Here is a 14,576-nt window from a genome sequence, read left to right on the forward strand (position 1 = left end):
GCTGCTGATGGACTGGCAGCCCGAAATTTGGATGAAAACACCTGGAGGATCTATGATTGCTGTTGTGATTATATTATTGATCTGTTTTCTCTTTGCGTAGTTTGCAGGTGCAAATCCAGAATCCTCCAAGAAATGGTTCACCAAGATAGAGCTGTGCTTGCTTACCTAGCTTCGTCGAAACGAAGAAGGGAGAAGATGTTGAGAAGCATTAAGTGGACCCTGCCCCCGTGGCTCCTCTGTGGAGGAGAAGTTTTAGTTTGTAATTAGTGGTGGGCAGGTAGCAGCTGCCTACTTGGGATCTTCTTGACTTATGAGTAAGTGTAGAGCAACTGTGTATTAAGAATCACCTGTCTAAGGGTAAACACGTGGATGAGAATCTGCTCGGGGCCTTCTCCCTGGAGAGCTGTCAGCCCCAGAGGCTCTCAGGCTGTTGGTCCCCCGGATGGATCCACTCTGTTGTGCTATCTGCGTGTCTGCCTCTCAAATACCTTCAGGTCGTCCGGATGGAGGTCTCCTGGCTCAGATGGTTCTCGGCAACCATGCTCACCCCATTCCCCTAAAGCTTAGAGGGAAACCCCTCAAGCTCTCAATAAATATTAGTTGAATCAACAAATAAAGGTTTGGTATGTTGTGAAGCAAAAGGCATCACTTCTCCTTCAAGATGGGCGAGATCAGGCCACACTCAACGTGTCCAGCGTGTATGCTGCACGCTGGTATATTGCACCCAAGCTGGTATTCAGCTACTCCCTGGGCCAGGACACACTATGCTGAGCCAGAAGTGACATCCACTGGGCAAGCAGCTGCCACGAACAGTGGTGGCCAGGCTGCTCCGTGGCAATGTCCCACTACGCCTCCCTCGGACCTTGCACTGCCTTTGGGGTGGGCACCTCTCTCTTTCCTATCAGGTTAGTCAAGATCAGCAAACTCAAGTTCATGGGTCACCAGTCTCTCCAAAATGAGTGCCACCTAAATCATGGATGCTGATGTTCAAAACACACTGGTGGATAAGGGACAGCTGTGCCCACGATGTGGAGCAGCATGACTGACACTGGACCCTGAACAGAAACCGAGGTGGGAAGCCCCAGCCTCAGAGGGGACAGGGCCAGCTCACAGGTATGGGCCATGGGAAAGCACGTGTGTGCTGTGTGTGTGTGTGTGTCTGTGTGTGTGTGTGTGTGTGTGTGTGTGTGTGTGTGTCCCGCCCTGGCATTCATTAGCTCTTAAAACATTGTAAAACTCTGCATATAGCCACTAAGGCCATCTGTCACCTGCTGCAGCCCTGGGTATCCACGCATATCTCCCAGCATTTTCTAAAGCCCAGGGTTCACTATAGCCAGGCCATGGTCCACTCAGTTCCCCCCGCCAAGAATGTCTCCCTTACTTCCACTATCCAGTTCTCCAGAATGCAGGATCCGCCGCCTCCTTCTACTCCCAGCCACGTGGGCCTTCTGCTCCGAGACTCCCACGGAGCTCGAGGCCCTCCCGTCTCACTGCCCGGCCCCAGCACGGCCTCCTACTGCAACATAACCGTTTCCCTTAGCGGATCTGTCTCCCAGCAACCTGCACGGCTCTGAGTGTCCCAGAATACGTTCTTCCAGGTGTTTTGTTTACCACCTCCCAGCTCCTAGAATAGCGTTTGGTGCAGAGCATATACTCGACAGCGGGAAACTGAAAACGGACAGTGGAGATCATTCCACTGTAGAGTCTCAGAGAAATTCACAAGCATAGCTCATCACCTTTTCCTTCCAGCAGGAGACAAGGACAGAATTTTCAGAATTGTCAACCTCGGGCAACTTGCCCTCTTTCACCCTCCATGTCCCCCATTCCATGCTAAGCATCATTCCTGTCTCAGAGTGGGCCCTGTGGTTCCCGTCCTCTTCTGCTTTCCCTGCCAGGGCCTGGCCTAGGATGAGGCACAAGAGCCCGCAGGGTGCCGATGTGAGAAGGCGCCCTCCTGCCCCGACTACTGCACGTCCGCCAGTTCTTGGAGCACACGTCTCTTCTGGGAGGTCTCCTAGACAGGGCTCCCCCGGAGCTGTGCTCCCTCTCACGAACACGCTCCCTCACCGTGACTGCTCACCTGACGCCTTTCCTCTCTGCTGGGCTGCAGTGGGGCTGAGGGCCGAGTCTGCTCTGCCCACGGCTGCATCCCCGGCACTCAGCCAACAGCCGCTACGAGCACCTTTTCTAACCGAGATCAGCAATCATCTTGCACAGAGACCCACAGAATTCCACTCAGTATTTCTCTGGGCTACTTGGATGCATCATGCTAAAAATTCAAACTATCCAATGAATCAAGGAATTTTAATACTACTAAGAATAATTAACCTGGACGACACAGCAAGACCTCATCTCTATAAAAAAAAATAGCCATGAGTGGTGACTTACACCTGTAGACCCAGCTACTCAGGAGGCTGAGGTGAGAGGATCCTCTGAGCCCAGGAGGTCAAGGCTGCAGTGAGCTGTGATCGAGCCACTGCACTGAGCCTGGGTGACAGAGAGGCTCTTAAAAAAAGAACTGGCTTCGTTTCTAACCCACACAAGGAAAAGGTGTGATGGAAATCTCAGCTGAATCATATTAGCATTATCTAAAGAATGATAAATACAGAGAAATACTGACAATTTCTCAAATGCGTGAGAAGCAGTAGCCGCAGTTCCCATTCAACAGTAGCACACACATGGACTTTTAAAATTCTGCAGCGTGCATATCACATCACTCCTTAAAGCTTAGTATTTGTACTTTCTAAGCATTTCTTTCATTTCCAAGCTCTGCACTTTTTCTAAACCCAACCATAAAAAACTAATTTAAGTCCAGGGGAAAAAAATAAATTAGCTTATTGATCTAATGTCCTTTTTTCCCTTTAACTATTCTGTTCCCTTGCTCACTTCTACCATATAAGAATTTTCTCTCCTGCTTTCACTGCTATCATTCTATATGTGGCACTAAAGATTTATTCCAAGGCCAGGCACAGTGTCTCATGCCTGTAATCCAAGCACTTTGGGACACCGAGACAGATCACCTGCGATCAGGAGTTCGAGAGCAGCCTGGCCAACAGGGCAAAAACCCATCTCTACTAAAAATACAAAAATTAGCCAGGCATAGTGGTGGGTGCCTGTAATCCCAGCTACTCTGGAGGCTGAGGCAGGAGAATTGCTTAAGCCCAGGAGGTGGAGGTTGCAGTGAGCTGAGATTGCACCACTGCCCTCCAACCTGGGCAGCAACAGAGCAAGTCTCAAAAAAGATAAATTTCTTCCACGATCATTTCTAGCTTCTCCCAGAAATATACACAGGTCTACCTGCTGCACACAGCTTTATTTCTTTGAGAATAATACGCTCATATTTCTAGCTGCACTCTGGGGAATGGGGGTATTCCCGGTACTGATTTGTGCATAAGCATCTAACTTCCACCTGCCCCTCGCTGCTGCTACAAGATGACTCATAGCTCCACTGCTCTAAACGGCCCAGCAGTTTACGCTCTACTCGAAAGTGTTCATCAGTTTTCATCGCTGGTTTCACAACTGGTAACTGTAAATCCCTCTTTGATGTTTTTAATCTACCCCCAAGGGAGTGAGCTGACAAAAGCATAAGGCAGGATTAAACGTTTCTGCTCTTCCACCACAGCGTCTACCATCAGGGACGAGGGCTGCCCACGGTCGGCTCCTCCTACCTCTCCCTGCCGCGCAGCATTTTCCCACTCCTCTGCCTGGAAGATCTTCATCTCCCCTGCGCCTTCCCAGCTCCCCCAAGGGCAGTCCTTCACACCTCATCATCGCCCAGAAGCATCCCCAGGTGGATGTCTCCACCTCGCCCCTGCAGCTTCGTGGCCTCCAAGTCTTCCGCTCTCCTATTTCACCTTCCTCTAATCTGCTACAACAGCTAGACCCTGGGCCTGAGGCCACCCAACTGGCTCTGGCTACCCGTCCACACCAGCAACGACTCCACCTGCTGTGCCAGGAGCCCCCGCCCCTGCCTGTCCCTCCCTGCTTTCACCCCATGCAACCACCCGTCTGCCTCCTCTCTCATCCTCAGCTCTGAGTGCCCGAGAGCACGCACAGCTACGGGTTGGTTCTGCTGCAAATCTTCAGTGCGTGGTCTAGCAGGGCCCTCACCCCTGCTCAGCAATCCTCCCTTCCATGTCCCTCCCACTGCCTCCATCCTCCTCTGTCCATTCACAAGACACAATACTTTCCCATTTTAGAGTCCATTAGGCATTAATTTGCCACCTTCCTTCCCACCTACCTCACAGCTTTCTGTGCTTGCGCCCATCGTCACCTCCACCCCTGCCTCGCAGGAAGGGTGGCTCCCCACCTTGCACAGCTTACGCATCCACCCATCCTCCAGGTCACACCACCTTCCACCTGCTCAGGGCCTGGCTCCTGTGCCCCACTCCGTCCTCCACCTTCACCCTCTTCCCCTCCACTGGGACTTCACCCTCAGGAGAGAGGTGTGCTCAGGCCCCTCCTGTTCAGCAGTGACCACGTCTTTGCCCTGAACCCCTCAAGCTGCAAGCTCACATCTCCTGCATCACCCCACTCTCCCCCCTCACAGCTACGTGGTCCCTACACTCCAATGCCTGCTTTCTCACCCCCCACTCAAGCCCGCCCACAGGACCTGGCTTCCATCTCAAAGAGCCCGTGGCCACCTGCTAAGTGCAGTCAGAGAGGACGTTCTAGGTCTCATCTCGCCGGCCTCAGCCATGGCGTTCCCTGGAAGCGGATCTGGCCCAGGCTTCCAGGCTGTGCCCTCCCGGGCCCCTCTGCCACCCCAGGCGCCCACCACCACACCCTGCCTCCGCTCCGGAGTCTGCAGCTCCTCTGCACACTCCTCCGTGGCTTCCCTTTCTCCCACTCCAAAGTCTACTCCCAAGAACTCCACCCCCAGCTGGTTCCCAGATCCAGGACAGGGAACAGGCAGAGTGCCAGGAGTCCATGTCACAGAAAACAAGGCAAAAAGAATTCAAAAAAATCACATCTGGGCAAAGGCAGGATCAAGTGCCAAGTGGTCAGACAAGGCACCAACGGGCAGAGCCACATAGAGGTGGAAACCCGGTCCAGCATCAGGACCACAAGAGCGCGAACCCGAGGCCGAAGAGCTGCTGAGGAAAACAAAGCTCCCCTTATAGGATACCCAAAACCTTGCCTGTGGGCAGAATAGGGGCATAAAAGCAACTGATCAGAGAAGGGTTTTTGTCTTTGTTTTAAATGACTTGACGTTTCTGCCTTCTTGTGAAAAATCTGACCACAACGGCCCCACATTCTCACAAGACGACCAGCGGCTAATGCACCCGGCCTGGCTTCTCCATGGGACCTCATCCACACACACAGCTCCACCGGCCACCGAGTTAACACATCCCCAGTCTAAACGTCCGGCTTCCAGCTCCATCTGCAGCCCAGGCCTCGGGGGTCCCACAGGCATGCGTTAGTTGATTCTTCATCTTGCTGTCAACACCCAAACCTGCTCCTCTGCAGGGCCCTCACCTCAGAAAAGGACCCCCACCGGTGCAGTCGCTCTGGTATAATATTGGAGGAATACTAACTCTTCCAACCTACGAACATGGATGTCTTCCCATTTATTTGTGGCTTTTTCAAGTTCTTGCATCAGCGTTTCATAGTTTTCAGTGTAGAGAGCTTTCACTTGCTTGGCTAAATTTATTCCTAAGTATTTTACTCTTTTTGGTGTTTTGGTAAATGGGATTGTTCTCGTCATTTCTTTTCCAGACAGCTCACTGGGATTATGTGGGAACACAACTGATTTCTGTATGTTGGTTTAGTATCCTGCAACATTACTGAATTCTTTTATTCTAACAGTTTTTTGGTGCAGTCTCGGGTTTTCTATATATAAAATCATATCATCTGCAAACAGATTATTTGACTTCTTCCTTTCCAATGTGGATACCTTTTGTTTCTTTTTCTTGTCTGACTCCCCTTGCTGGGACTTCCAGTCTTATGCTGAATGTAAGTGGAACAAGCGGGCACATTTACCTTGTTCCTAATCTTAGAGGAAAAGCTTTCAGCTTTTTACCATTGAGTGTGATGTTAGCTGCAGGCTTGTCTTATTTGGCTTTTATTATGTTGAGATACATTCTTTCTATACTAATGGCTGAGAGCTTTGATGGTGACAGGATGTTGAATTTTGTCCAGTGCCTTTTCTGCATCTATTGAGATGATCGTATGATTTCTTTCATTCTGTTAATAAAATGTAAAGTTAGGAGGTGTAAAGTTAGGTTGTTTGAGATCTTTCTTTTTCCTTAATATAAGCATTTTTTTTTTGAAGCAGTTTTGCTGGCTGGAGTGCAATGGTGCAATCTTGGCTCACTGCAACCTCCACCTCCCCAGTTCAAGTGAGTCTCCTGCATCAGCCTCCCGAGCAGCTGGGATTTCAGGCAACCACCACCACACTCAGCTAATTTTTTGTATTTTTAATAGAGACAGGTTTCACCATGTTGGCCAGGCTGGTCTGGAACTCCTGACCTCAGGTGATCCACCTACCTCAGCCTCCCAAAGTGCTGGGATTACAGGCATGAGCCACCATGCCTGACCATTATGCACATTTTTCTTTATAAAATTCACTCTTAGAACTGTTCTTGCTGACTCCCATAAGTTCTAGTATGTATTTCCATTTTTGTTGATCTCAAGATACTTTATTTCCCTTTTGATTTCTTCCTTGACCCAATGGTTGTTCAGGAGCGCACTGTGAAATTTCCACATATTTGTGAATTTTCCAATTTTCCTCCTATTACTGATTTCTAGTTTTGTATCATTATGGTCAGAAAAAATACTCGATACAATTTCAGTCTCACATTTGCTAAGACTTGGTTTGTGGCCTAATGGAGAAAGCTGTGTACACGAGAAGAATGTGTACTCTGCTGCTGGTGGCCAGAATGTTCAGAAGTCTGTTAAGCCCATTGGGTTTCTATTGTTATTCAAGTCCACAGTTTCCTTATTGACTTTCTGTCTGGATGATGTATTTGTTGTTGAAAGTGGGGTACTGAAGTCGTCTCCTATGATTGTATTGCTGTCTACCTCTCCCTTCAGTTCTGGTAATACTGGCATATTATGTATTTAGGTGCTCCAGTGATGGTTGCATATATAATTGTTGTATACTCTTGATGGACTGACCCTTTTAACAATGCAGCGACCTTCTTTATCTCTTGCTGGTTTTTCACGTGAGGTCTGTTCTGTCTGATATAAGTTCAGCTGCCCCTGTTCTCTTCTGGTTTCCACTTGCATGGGCTATTTTTGCCATCCCTTCGCTTTCAGCCTGAATGTGGTTAAAGCTCAAGGCCAACTCAGTGATCTTCACGGCCACCTGGCTCGGCGCCCATCTCTCACCTCCCACCCTCAGTCCATCATGACAACCGCTGTGAGCTTTCCTTCACGCCAGTGGGACTCATGGGCTGCAAGACAGCAAGCCCCTTGCCTGGTCTGTAAGATACTCATGGGACCTGCCGCTTCCCTCACAGCAGCGCTGAATTTCCTATGATGACAGTGGCGTGCTTCCTCAACATGCTCTGCCTGTTTGTGCCTCATCGACTCTCACAATCATAATCACAAACCCCATTTCATGCTTACTATGCATCGAGTGTTACGCTAAGCACTGTACATACATTAGGACCCTTGGAAGTAGGTATTATTATTACTTCCAGTTTTCCAGATGACAAAATATGCATCGGGAAGTTGGAAATGACCCAGAGACAACAAAGACACGGACGGTGGAGAGATTTTCCTCCACGTCGGACCCCCAAGCCCATGTGAGAAACCATTACACACACCAGCTCCTTCCCACATGCCCTTCTGTCCCATGGAATTCAGTTCCCCCCATCTCTGCCAAGACTCAATTTAAACACCAGCTCCCACAGGCCTGGCTCCGCCAGACCAACTGCAGCTCCTCTGCATGCTCCTCCATGGCTTCCCTTTCTCCCACCCCAAACTCTACTCCCGAGAACTCCACCCCCAGCTAGTTCCCGGATCCAGGACGTGTCACAGGCAGAGGGCCAGGAGTCCATGTCATAGAACACAGACAACTGCAGCATTCTAGCAACTTGAATGGTTGGCCCAATCAGCAGAGGTTTCAAGGGAGCAAGACTCTTTTCACAAGGCTGTATTCTCTACCCCTACCACATGGCAGATGTTCCATGGTTTGTTGAATGAATAAATTAATGAGACAGGTTAAAAGTAAGTATGGTACCAAGATTGAGAAAATACCATCTGCTTGAAGAATTAAAATTAAGAGTTTGTGGTGAATCATTTTAGACCTTGCTGGTCCGGTCAGAAAACTCTCATAGAAGAGAAGAAACACAAGCTGCCACCCACGGCCGCCCTACAGGTGAGAGTGTCCTTACTTCCGGACGCCTCCTAGAGGGAAGACTTTTTCTCCAATCATGGCCAGCACGATGTCCCAATCAGACAGACTAAATTTGGGTATAATAATTTTTGCAGGTGGAATAAATAATCTTCCATTTGTAAAAACACTGTAAGCATAAAAAGAAAAGCATCCATTAATACGTTAAGTTTAAGGGGGAAACGTTGAATACTCAAAGTATATATATATACATATATATAATAAATCCATATATATAAATATAAATAAATATATATATACACACACAGAGGATTCACTAAGCAGCCTCCAATACTGCATACCATACCCTATAGAGGACCTTATCAAGCCGCACAGAATGTCAAGAGCCTGGTGACGTAGAGGTATATATATACACATATATTATGGTTTTGTTGTAGACAAAAACCACAACAGTGGGCTACAGAAAGAGCATGAGTGAAGGTGCCTTAAGGTTAATAGTGGTTGTGAAACAGGAAAAGTCCCCTTGTCCCCCTCAGAGTGCGTGCGATGGGGGTGTGGCTCAATTCTTCAGTGCCCCGCTGCTCAAACCTCCAGGAGGGCATACAGACGGGCAGGCTGTGAGGCTCCAGCCCCACAGTTATGCCATTCTGTGCAGCTTGATAAAATCTGGGCATTTCATAAAGCCTAAAATGCCCAGATGAACAGGACATGACTCCACTGTTTAAAAACACGTCTTCCACGACTGTGATGGGTAAAATGAAAGAAAATTGTGTCCATTTGGAAAACGGGCAGATAATTTCACCTTAAAGAATGTAGCTGTTTTCCCTTTCCCTGGAGCCAAGATCATCTCCCAAAGAAAATTATATGCATTCCTTTGAAAAAGTAACAGAAACGACTTATTTCACTCCTGAGTTTTAGGGCAGCTTCGATGTAATCTTGTCGGGGGCGGGGGGGTTGTTTATTATTTCTATGTGTTGAGGGAAAGGAAATACTTAGAAGATTTTTGAACCCAATACCAAGTTAGAAGTGTTCCTGAGACTAGGCCCTAATCAGACACTTGCAATAGTTTCAAACTCTTGTAATTCACATTAAATAACGTAAAATACAAGGTGTATTTGTTGAAGTCTAAAAATAATAAATGTTATCATTGATATCTTTTAACAATACAGAAGCTCAACTTTGCAATTCTGGTTGCTAATTTTTTTACATTATAATTTACTGTTACTGCCATTTTGTCTTTTTCCTTAAATTCAAATAATTTAGAATTTGAGAAATACCTCACTTTAAGGTAAATATAAATATTAATTTAATATGTTTGTCACAGTACAGAGAATCCATTTTCTCTGCTAAGGTTTTGGGGCAAAAGAGACTTCCAATCCATCCAGAGTCCAACTTCGTCCACAGTGAAGAGGCCGCCCACAAGAAGTCATAAACAGGAATGTTCTCTGAAAGTTACAGCATCGCTCATCAGCGTGCTATTACAATCACAATAAAGGTTTGCTACAATGTTTTCAACTATTGGTTGTCTTACTTGGTTTAGGCTGAAGCTTTTTCTAAATATAGATTACTAACAGGAATAAAAGTAGTAAATGTTTAAACAAGGTCTTGTTATATTTTTGTCTCAATTTTTAAGAAAGTTAATGTATAGTCCTATCCTGAGTATTGAGACAGAGGCATACCAACCCACTGCGGATGTAGTTGGAAATCCGCACAGTCTTCTTGAAGGACATTTTGGCAAAATAGGTCAATGTAATATAAGGGACCGATAATCACTGGCCCAGTCATCCCACACCACGAAATTCACCCCACAGAAATGTGGACAAAGACTTATAGGTGATTACATTTCTCATGGAATTATGTATGAAGCCAAAAATATAAAATGTCTAGGTATAGATGACTGGTTAAATAAATGATGCCACGGTCACACCATAAAGTATACAGCCATTAAAAATTATTTATGCAGAATTTATATCTACAGGGAGAAAAGCGTCAAATACAATTAATGTTGTAGACAAAACCCACAACAGTGGGCTACAGAAAGCGCATGAGGAGTGAAGGTGCCGTAAGGTTAACAGCGGTTGTGAAACAGGAAAAGTTCCCTTGTCCCCATCACAGGCGTGCGAGGGGCATGTGGCTCGCTTCTTCAGTGCCCCGCTGCTCAACCTCTAGGGAGGCATACAGACGGGCAGGTTGTGGGGCCCGACCCCACAGCAGTGTATAGGCGTACATGTTTACAGCTCCCGAAGCCCTAGTGGGTGTGTGTCGCAGGGTGCTCTTTTCGTTTAGCCGTCCGTAGGTGGCTTGGGTTAATCTGCTCAGTTAGACCCCTGCCTTCTCGAAAGGACAGAGGAAGGGATCCTCTCCTGAATCAGGGTGTTAGAATCCACTGTGGCCCCAGGGACCCCTTTCCTCTTGTCTATGTTCCCTGACACTGTGTCCGACTTCCCTAGGTTCTCTGCTTCCCTCCACCGGGCACCCTTTTAGCCAAGGGCACCGTCAGCTGTTAGGCAGGACTCCTCCTTCTTTGTGGATCACAAACTCCACAAATGTAAGATGTATTTGGATGCAGAATCCTGAAAGATAGAAATAGATCTTTCCATGCCACTCCCCAAGATTCCCCAAAATCATTTAAAACCAGAGGGACTTGAAAGGTACTGCCCGATATTTCTAGTCCATGCCACACTCCCATCCCAGCCTCTAAAAAGCCAAATGGAAAAATGTCCACTGATCTAAGATCTGAGACTGATCAAAACATTGTCAAACCGAGGTTTTTCTTGGTGCCTGACACTAACACCATCCTGGCTGTGATCACTTCTGACACGCAGCATTTCACGGTCATCAATGCGTGCCCTGCCTTTTTTAGAATTCCCTGTCACGAAAATTCCTCGTGCTTGTTACCTTCTCCTGGGAAGATGAACCATATTCCTGGACCATTATGCCCCAAGGATTTACTGAGGCCCCTACCTACTTCTTACACACCCTAAGTGCAAATCTGAAGGAGGTAAAATTCCCAGGAAACTCGGCTGTAATACAATTTGTGGATGGTCTCCTCCTGTGTTCTGAAACTCACAACAGCTCCCTTCTGTGCACTGAATTCCTCCTTAGGGCATTCGCAAAATGGGCCACAGAGTGGCTGGACACCAAGTTCAATTATCCTCTCTGTGTGTCTGATATCTGAGCTATGATATCTTAGTCACACACACACACACAAAAGACCAAGTTTCTAATCCTCAACATTTTCCTTACCTGGAAGCAAAAGGACAATTGGGGGCGGGGACAGGGGGTCTTGTGGGATGCTGGAGGATGTGGACACCCAGTTCCTCTCCGACTGCCTCCTCTTTTTAGGCCACGATGAGGGAGTCAACCCTGGACCCAGCAGTAAGGAATCCCCCATCTAAAGACATTTTTCGAGAACCTGAAGCGCTCTCTAGTTTCACCCCACCTCAAACTTCCCAATTACTCCCTGCCTTTGTACTTCTTTGTTAATGAAGGAGAGGATCATGTCGTGGAGTTTCATCCCCAACACATGAAAAGCTGGGTTGTGAGCACTTCCATCGAGCTCAGGAGTTGAGGCAAATCCCCCACAACGAGCCAGGGCTGCAATCACCAGTCTTGTTCCGGCTGTGTCTCACTTGCAACTGGGTCACCTATTGGACACACGCATTCCTCATCCCATTCAGACCTTACAGACCCTACTGCTTAATGGGAATACAGCATTTCTCTGTGGCCAAAATTCCCTCTTATGAAACCTACTGCTTTCCTCCCTCACATAACCATACTATACCATCAAAGCCTTAATCCTGCCCTTGCATCCATTAATCATGGACGGGACACCCATGTCACTAACATCAGATGATCATCTCATCCTAGATTAGATTCATCAGAAACCCCTCTGCCCTAAGCAGATCTCACTCTTTATGGCTCCTATCTCTGGAGGGAGGATGAACCGTTCCCAGCTGGATATCCCATCACTGATCAGCACACACCTCTTGGCTATCGAGTCCTGCCGTGTGTTAAATCAGCCAAGGAGGCTGAATGAATCTCTCACTCGGGCTTGCATGAAGACGGAAGGAATGAAGGTGAAACATCTATGCTGCCAGCCGCCATGCCTTTGGGGCAGCATGTGATGTGGGTGCTACGGAAACGGGGGATTGACGACAGCAGCCAGTACCTGAGTCAAACAGCAGAACTTCTGGAAGCGCTGTTATTACCGCAGCAAACTGCTGTTATTAAAACGGAGGGATACAGTACAAAGAAATCAGATGAGACTTGGGGAAATAAACGGGCTAATAAATAAGCCAAACTGGGACCGCTTCCCCACCGCTTGAGAAACCCACAGGGTCTCCTGGCCTTGAGCCCATACCGCTGGCTCGCCCTTCAAGGCCCCGGACCCCTGGAGGGGTTATTCGCCCTCTGCTATGGTCTGAATTCTGTGTCCCCTCACCCTCCAGTTCACGTTGAAACCAAATCCACAATGCAAAAGCATTCAGAGGGGAGGCCTTTGAAAGGAGGTTCAGTCATGAAGGGCTTAGGTTCATGACTGGGGTGAGTACCTTATACAAGAGGCCCCAGAGAGCTCGCCTGCCCCCTCTATCGGGGGGACACAGCAAGAAGGCACCTCTGTGCGGCAGGGAGCATCCCTTGCCAGACGCCAAACCCGCTGGCACCTCCATCTCAGCCTCCAGAACTGTGCGCCAAACATTTCTGTTGTTTATAAACTACCCAGTCCCACGTGTTTTGTTATGGCAACCTAAGCAGACCCCTCCCGTGAAGGAAACAACTTCTTCAAGATGCCTCCCAAGGAAATAACACAGGAGCTCCACATGCCCCACCCAAGTCTATCGCCAGAGTCACTGTACATGGCTTATACCTGACTCAGCCCAGAAAGGTCCAAATGCAGCCTGTACCGGACAAACAATGGCTTGAACCCCTTAGCTTTTATCTGGACCAAGCAGCTGCCCCTCACATCATCTGCCGGAAACATGGCCCTGGGAAAATTCTAAACATGGGCTGAGGAAGCGAAACAGCTTTCCCTGGCCCCCTCCTTCACTGACAAGCAGACTTTATCCAATTACCAGAGTCCCAGCAGCCAATGCGTCCCCAGTATGTCCCCACACTGATCTGCATGTTTTCTAAATGGTTAGAGGTTTTTCCACTGCCAAAATGCCTCCACGATGTCAGTTGCCAACATTTTCCTGGAAGTAATCTATCCCACTTGGGGTATCCCCTCTATAATTTCTAATGAAAGATCACATTTTACTAGCAAAATTACGCAAGCAACTAAAAATATAACACATTAGTCGAAGACTCCACTGCCCTTACAGCCTCAGTCATCAGGCCCCTTAGGAAGAGCCCCCGGTGTCCAAAGTCCAAGCTGGCTGATCTGTCTGAGGAACTGGGCTTTCTATGGGTGTCACCCATCCTTCTTTTGACTCCCAGATCCTCACCCTATCCTCCTCAGACACGGTCTCCCTTTGAAACCATTACAGGAAGACCATGAGAATGCCCCACACCTACTAGCTAACAAGGGATTTCAATTTAACGCAGTCTGACATCCTCAGACACTGTCGGGAGTTAACTAAATACACACAGTCCTACAATCAAGGCCACCTTTCCTCTCAAACTCCTTCATCAGCCTTTATACAATTTGCAGGTATGAGATCTGGTATTTTGGAAATGCCACCATCAGGAAACTAACCTTGAACCCACACAAGAAGGACCTTGTGCTGTTTTGTTCATTGCTGTCCAATTACAAGGTGTTCAACTTTTGTCCATGCCTCATGGCTAAAAAAAACATATAAGGATGATTCAGACTGGAAAGCATCCAACCAGAGATCCCAAACCACAGTTGTACCAACAGCCTCCAGCAGCAGATGACAGCCAGAGGCAGACAACTGTCCCAACAACCGCGGAACCAGCAGGTGATGCCACGACACGGGTGGCTTCTCTCCAGATCATGGAGCAAGAGCCCACAGATGCTCCTGCCTCTTCACACTCCCCAACAAACTAAATCTCCTCCTGCGATTCCTGCATCTTCCTCCCAATTGCATCAACTACTCCTCACTCCACAGAACCACATCCAGCCTTCTGCTGGGCCCTCCTGGTTCCCCCAGTCTCACTCTGCCTGCAAGCTCCTAGTGCGATCACCACTCCCTCATTCTCTCGGCTCACCAGGCAGCCAATGAGACAACAGGTGAATTCCTGGGTTTGCACGCACTGCCCCTTCCCTACTCAGTCCTGAAACTGGGAACCCCTTCATAGCGGCCTCGTCTTA

At 48.1% G+C, this 14,576-nt stretch overlaps 1 protein-coding gene across 1 annotated transcript in view; it reads right to left on the reverse strand.

The window, feature by feature from the left end:
• Positions 1 to 14,576, reverse strand: part of DCDC2C (doublecortin domain containing 2C) — a 153,852-nt gene that overhangs the window by 110,189 nt on the left and 29,087 nt on the right. The window contains exon 4 of the mRNA XM_032294231.1: positions 8,343 to 8,471. Coding sequence (XP_032150122.1) covers positions 8,343 to 8,471 — 129 coding nt within the window. The remainder of the gene's footprint in view (positions 1 to 8,342; positions 8,472 to 14,576) is intronic.

Source organism: Sapajus apella, unplaced genomic scaffold (genome assembly GCF_009761245.1).
Source record: "Sapajus apella isolate SASKATOON/1434 unplaced genomic scaffold, GSC_monkey_1.0 scaffold31, whole genome shotgun sequence".
NCBI classification, from domain to species: domain Eukaryota; kingdom Metazoa; phylum Chordata; class Mammalia; order Primates; family Cebidae; genus Sapajus; species Sapajus apella.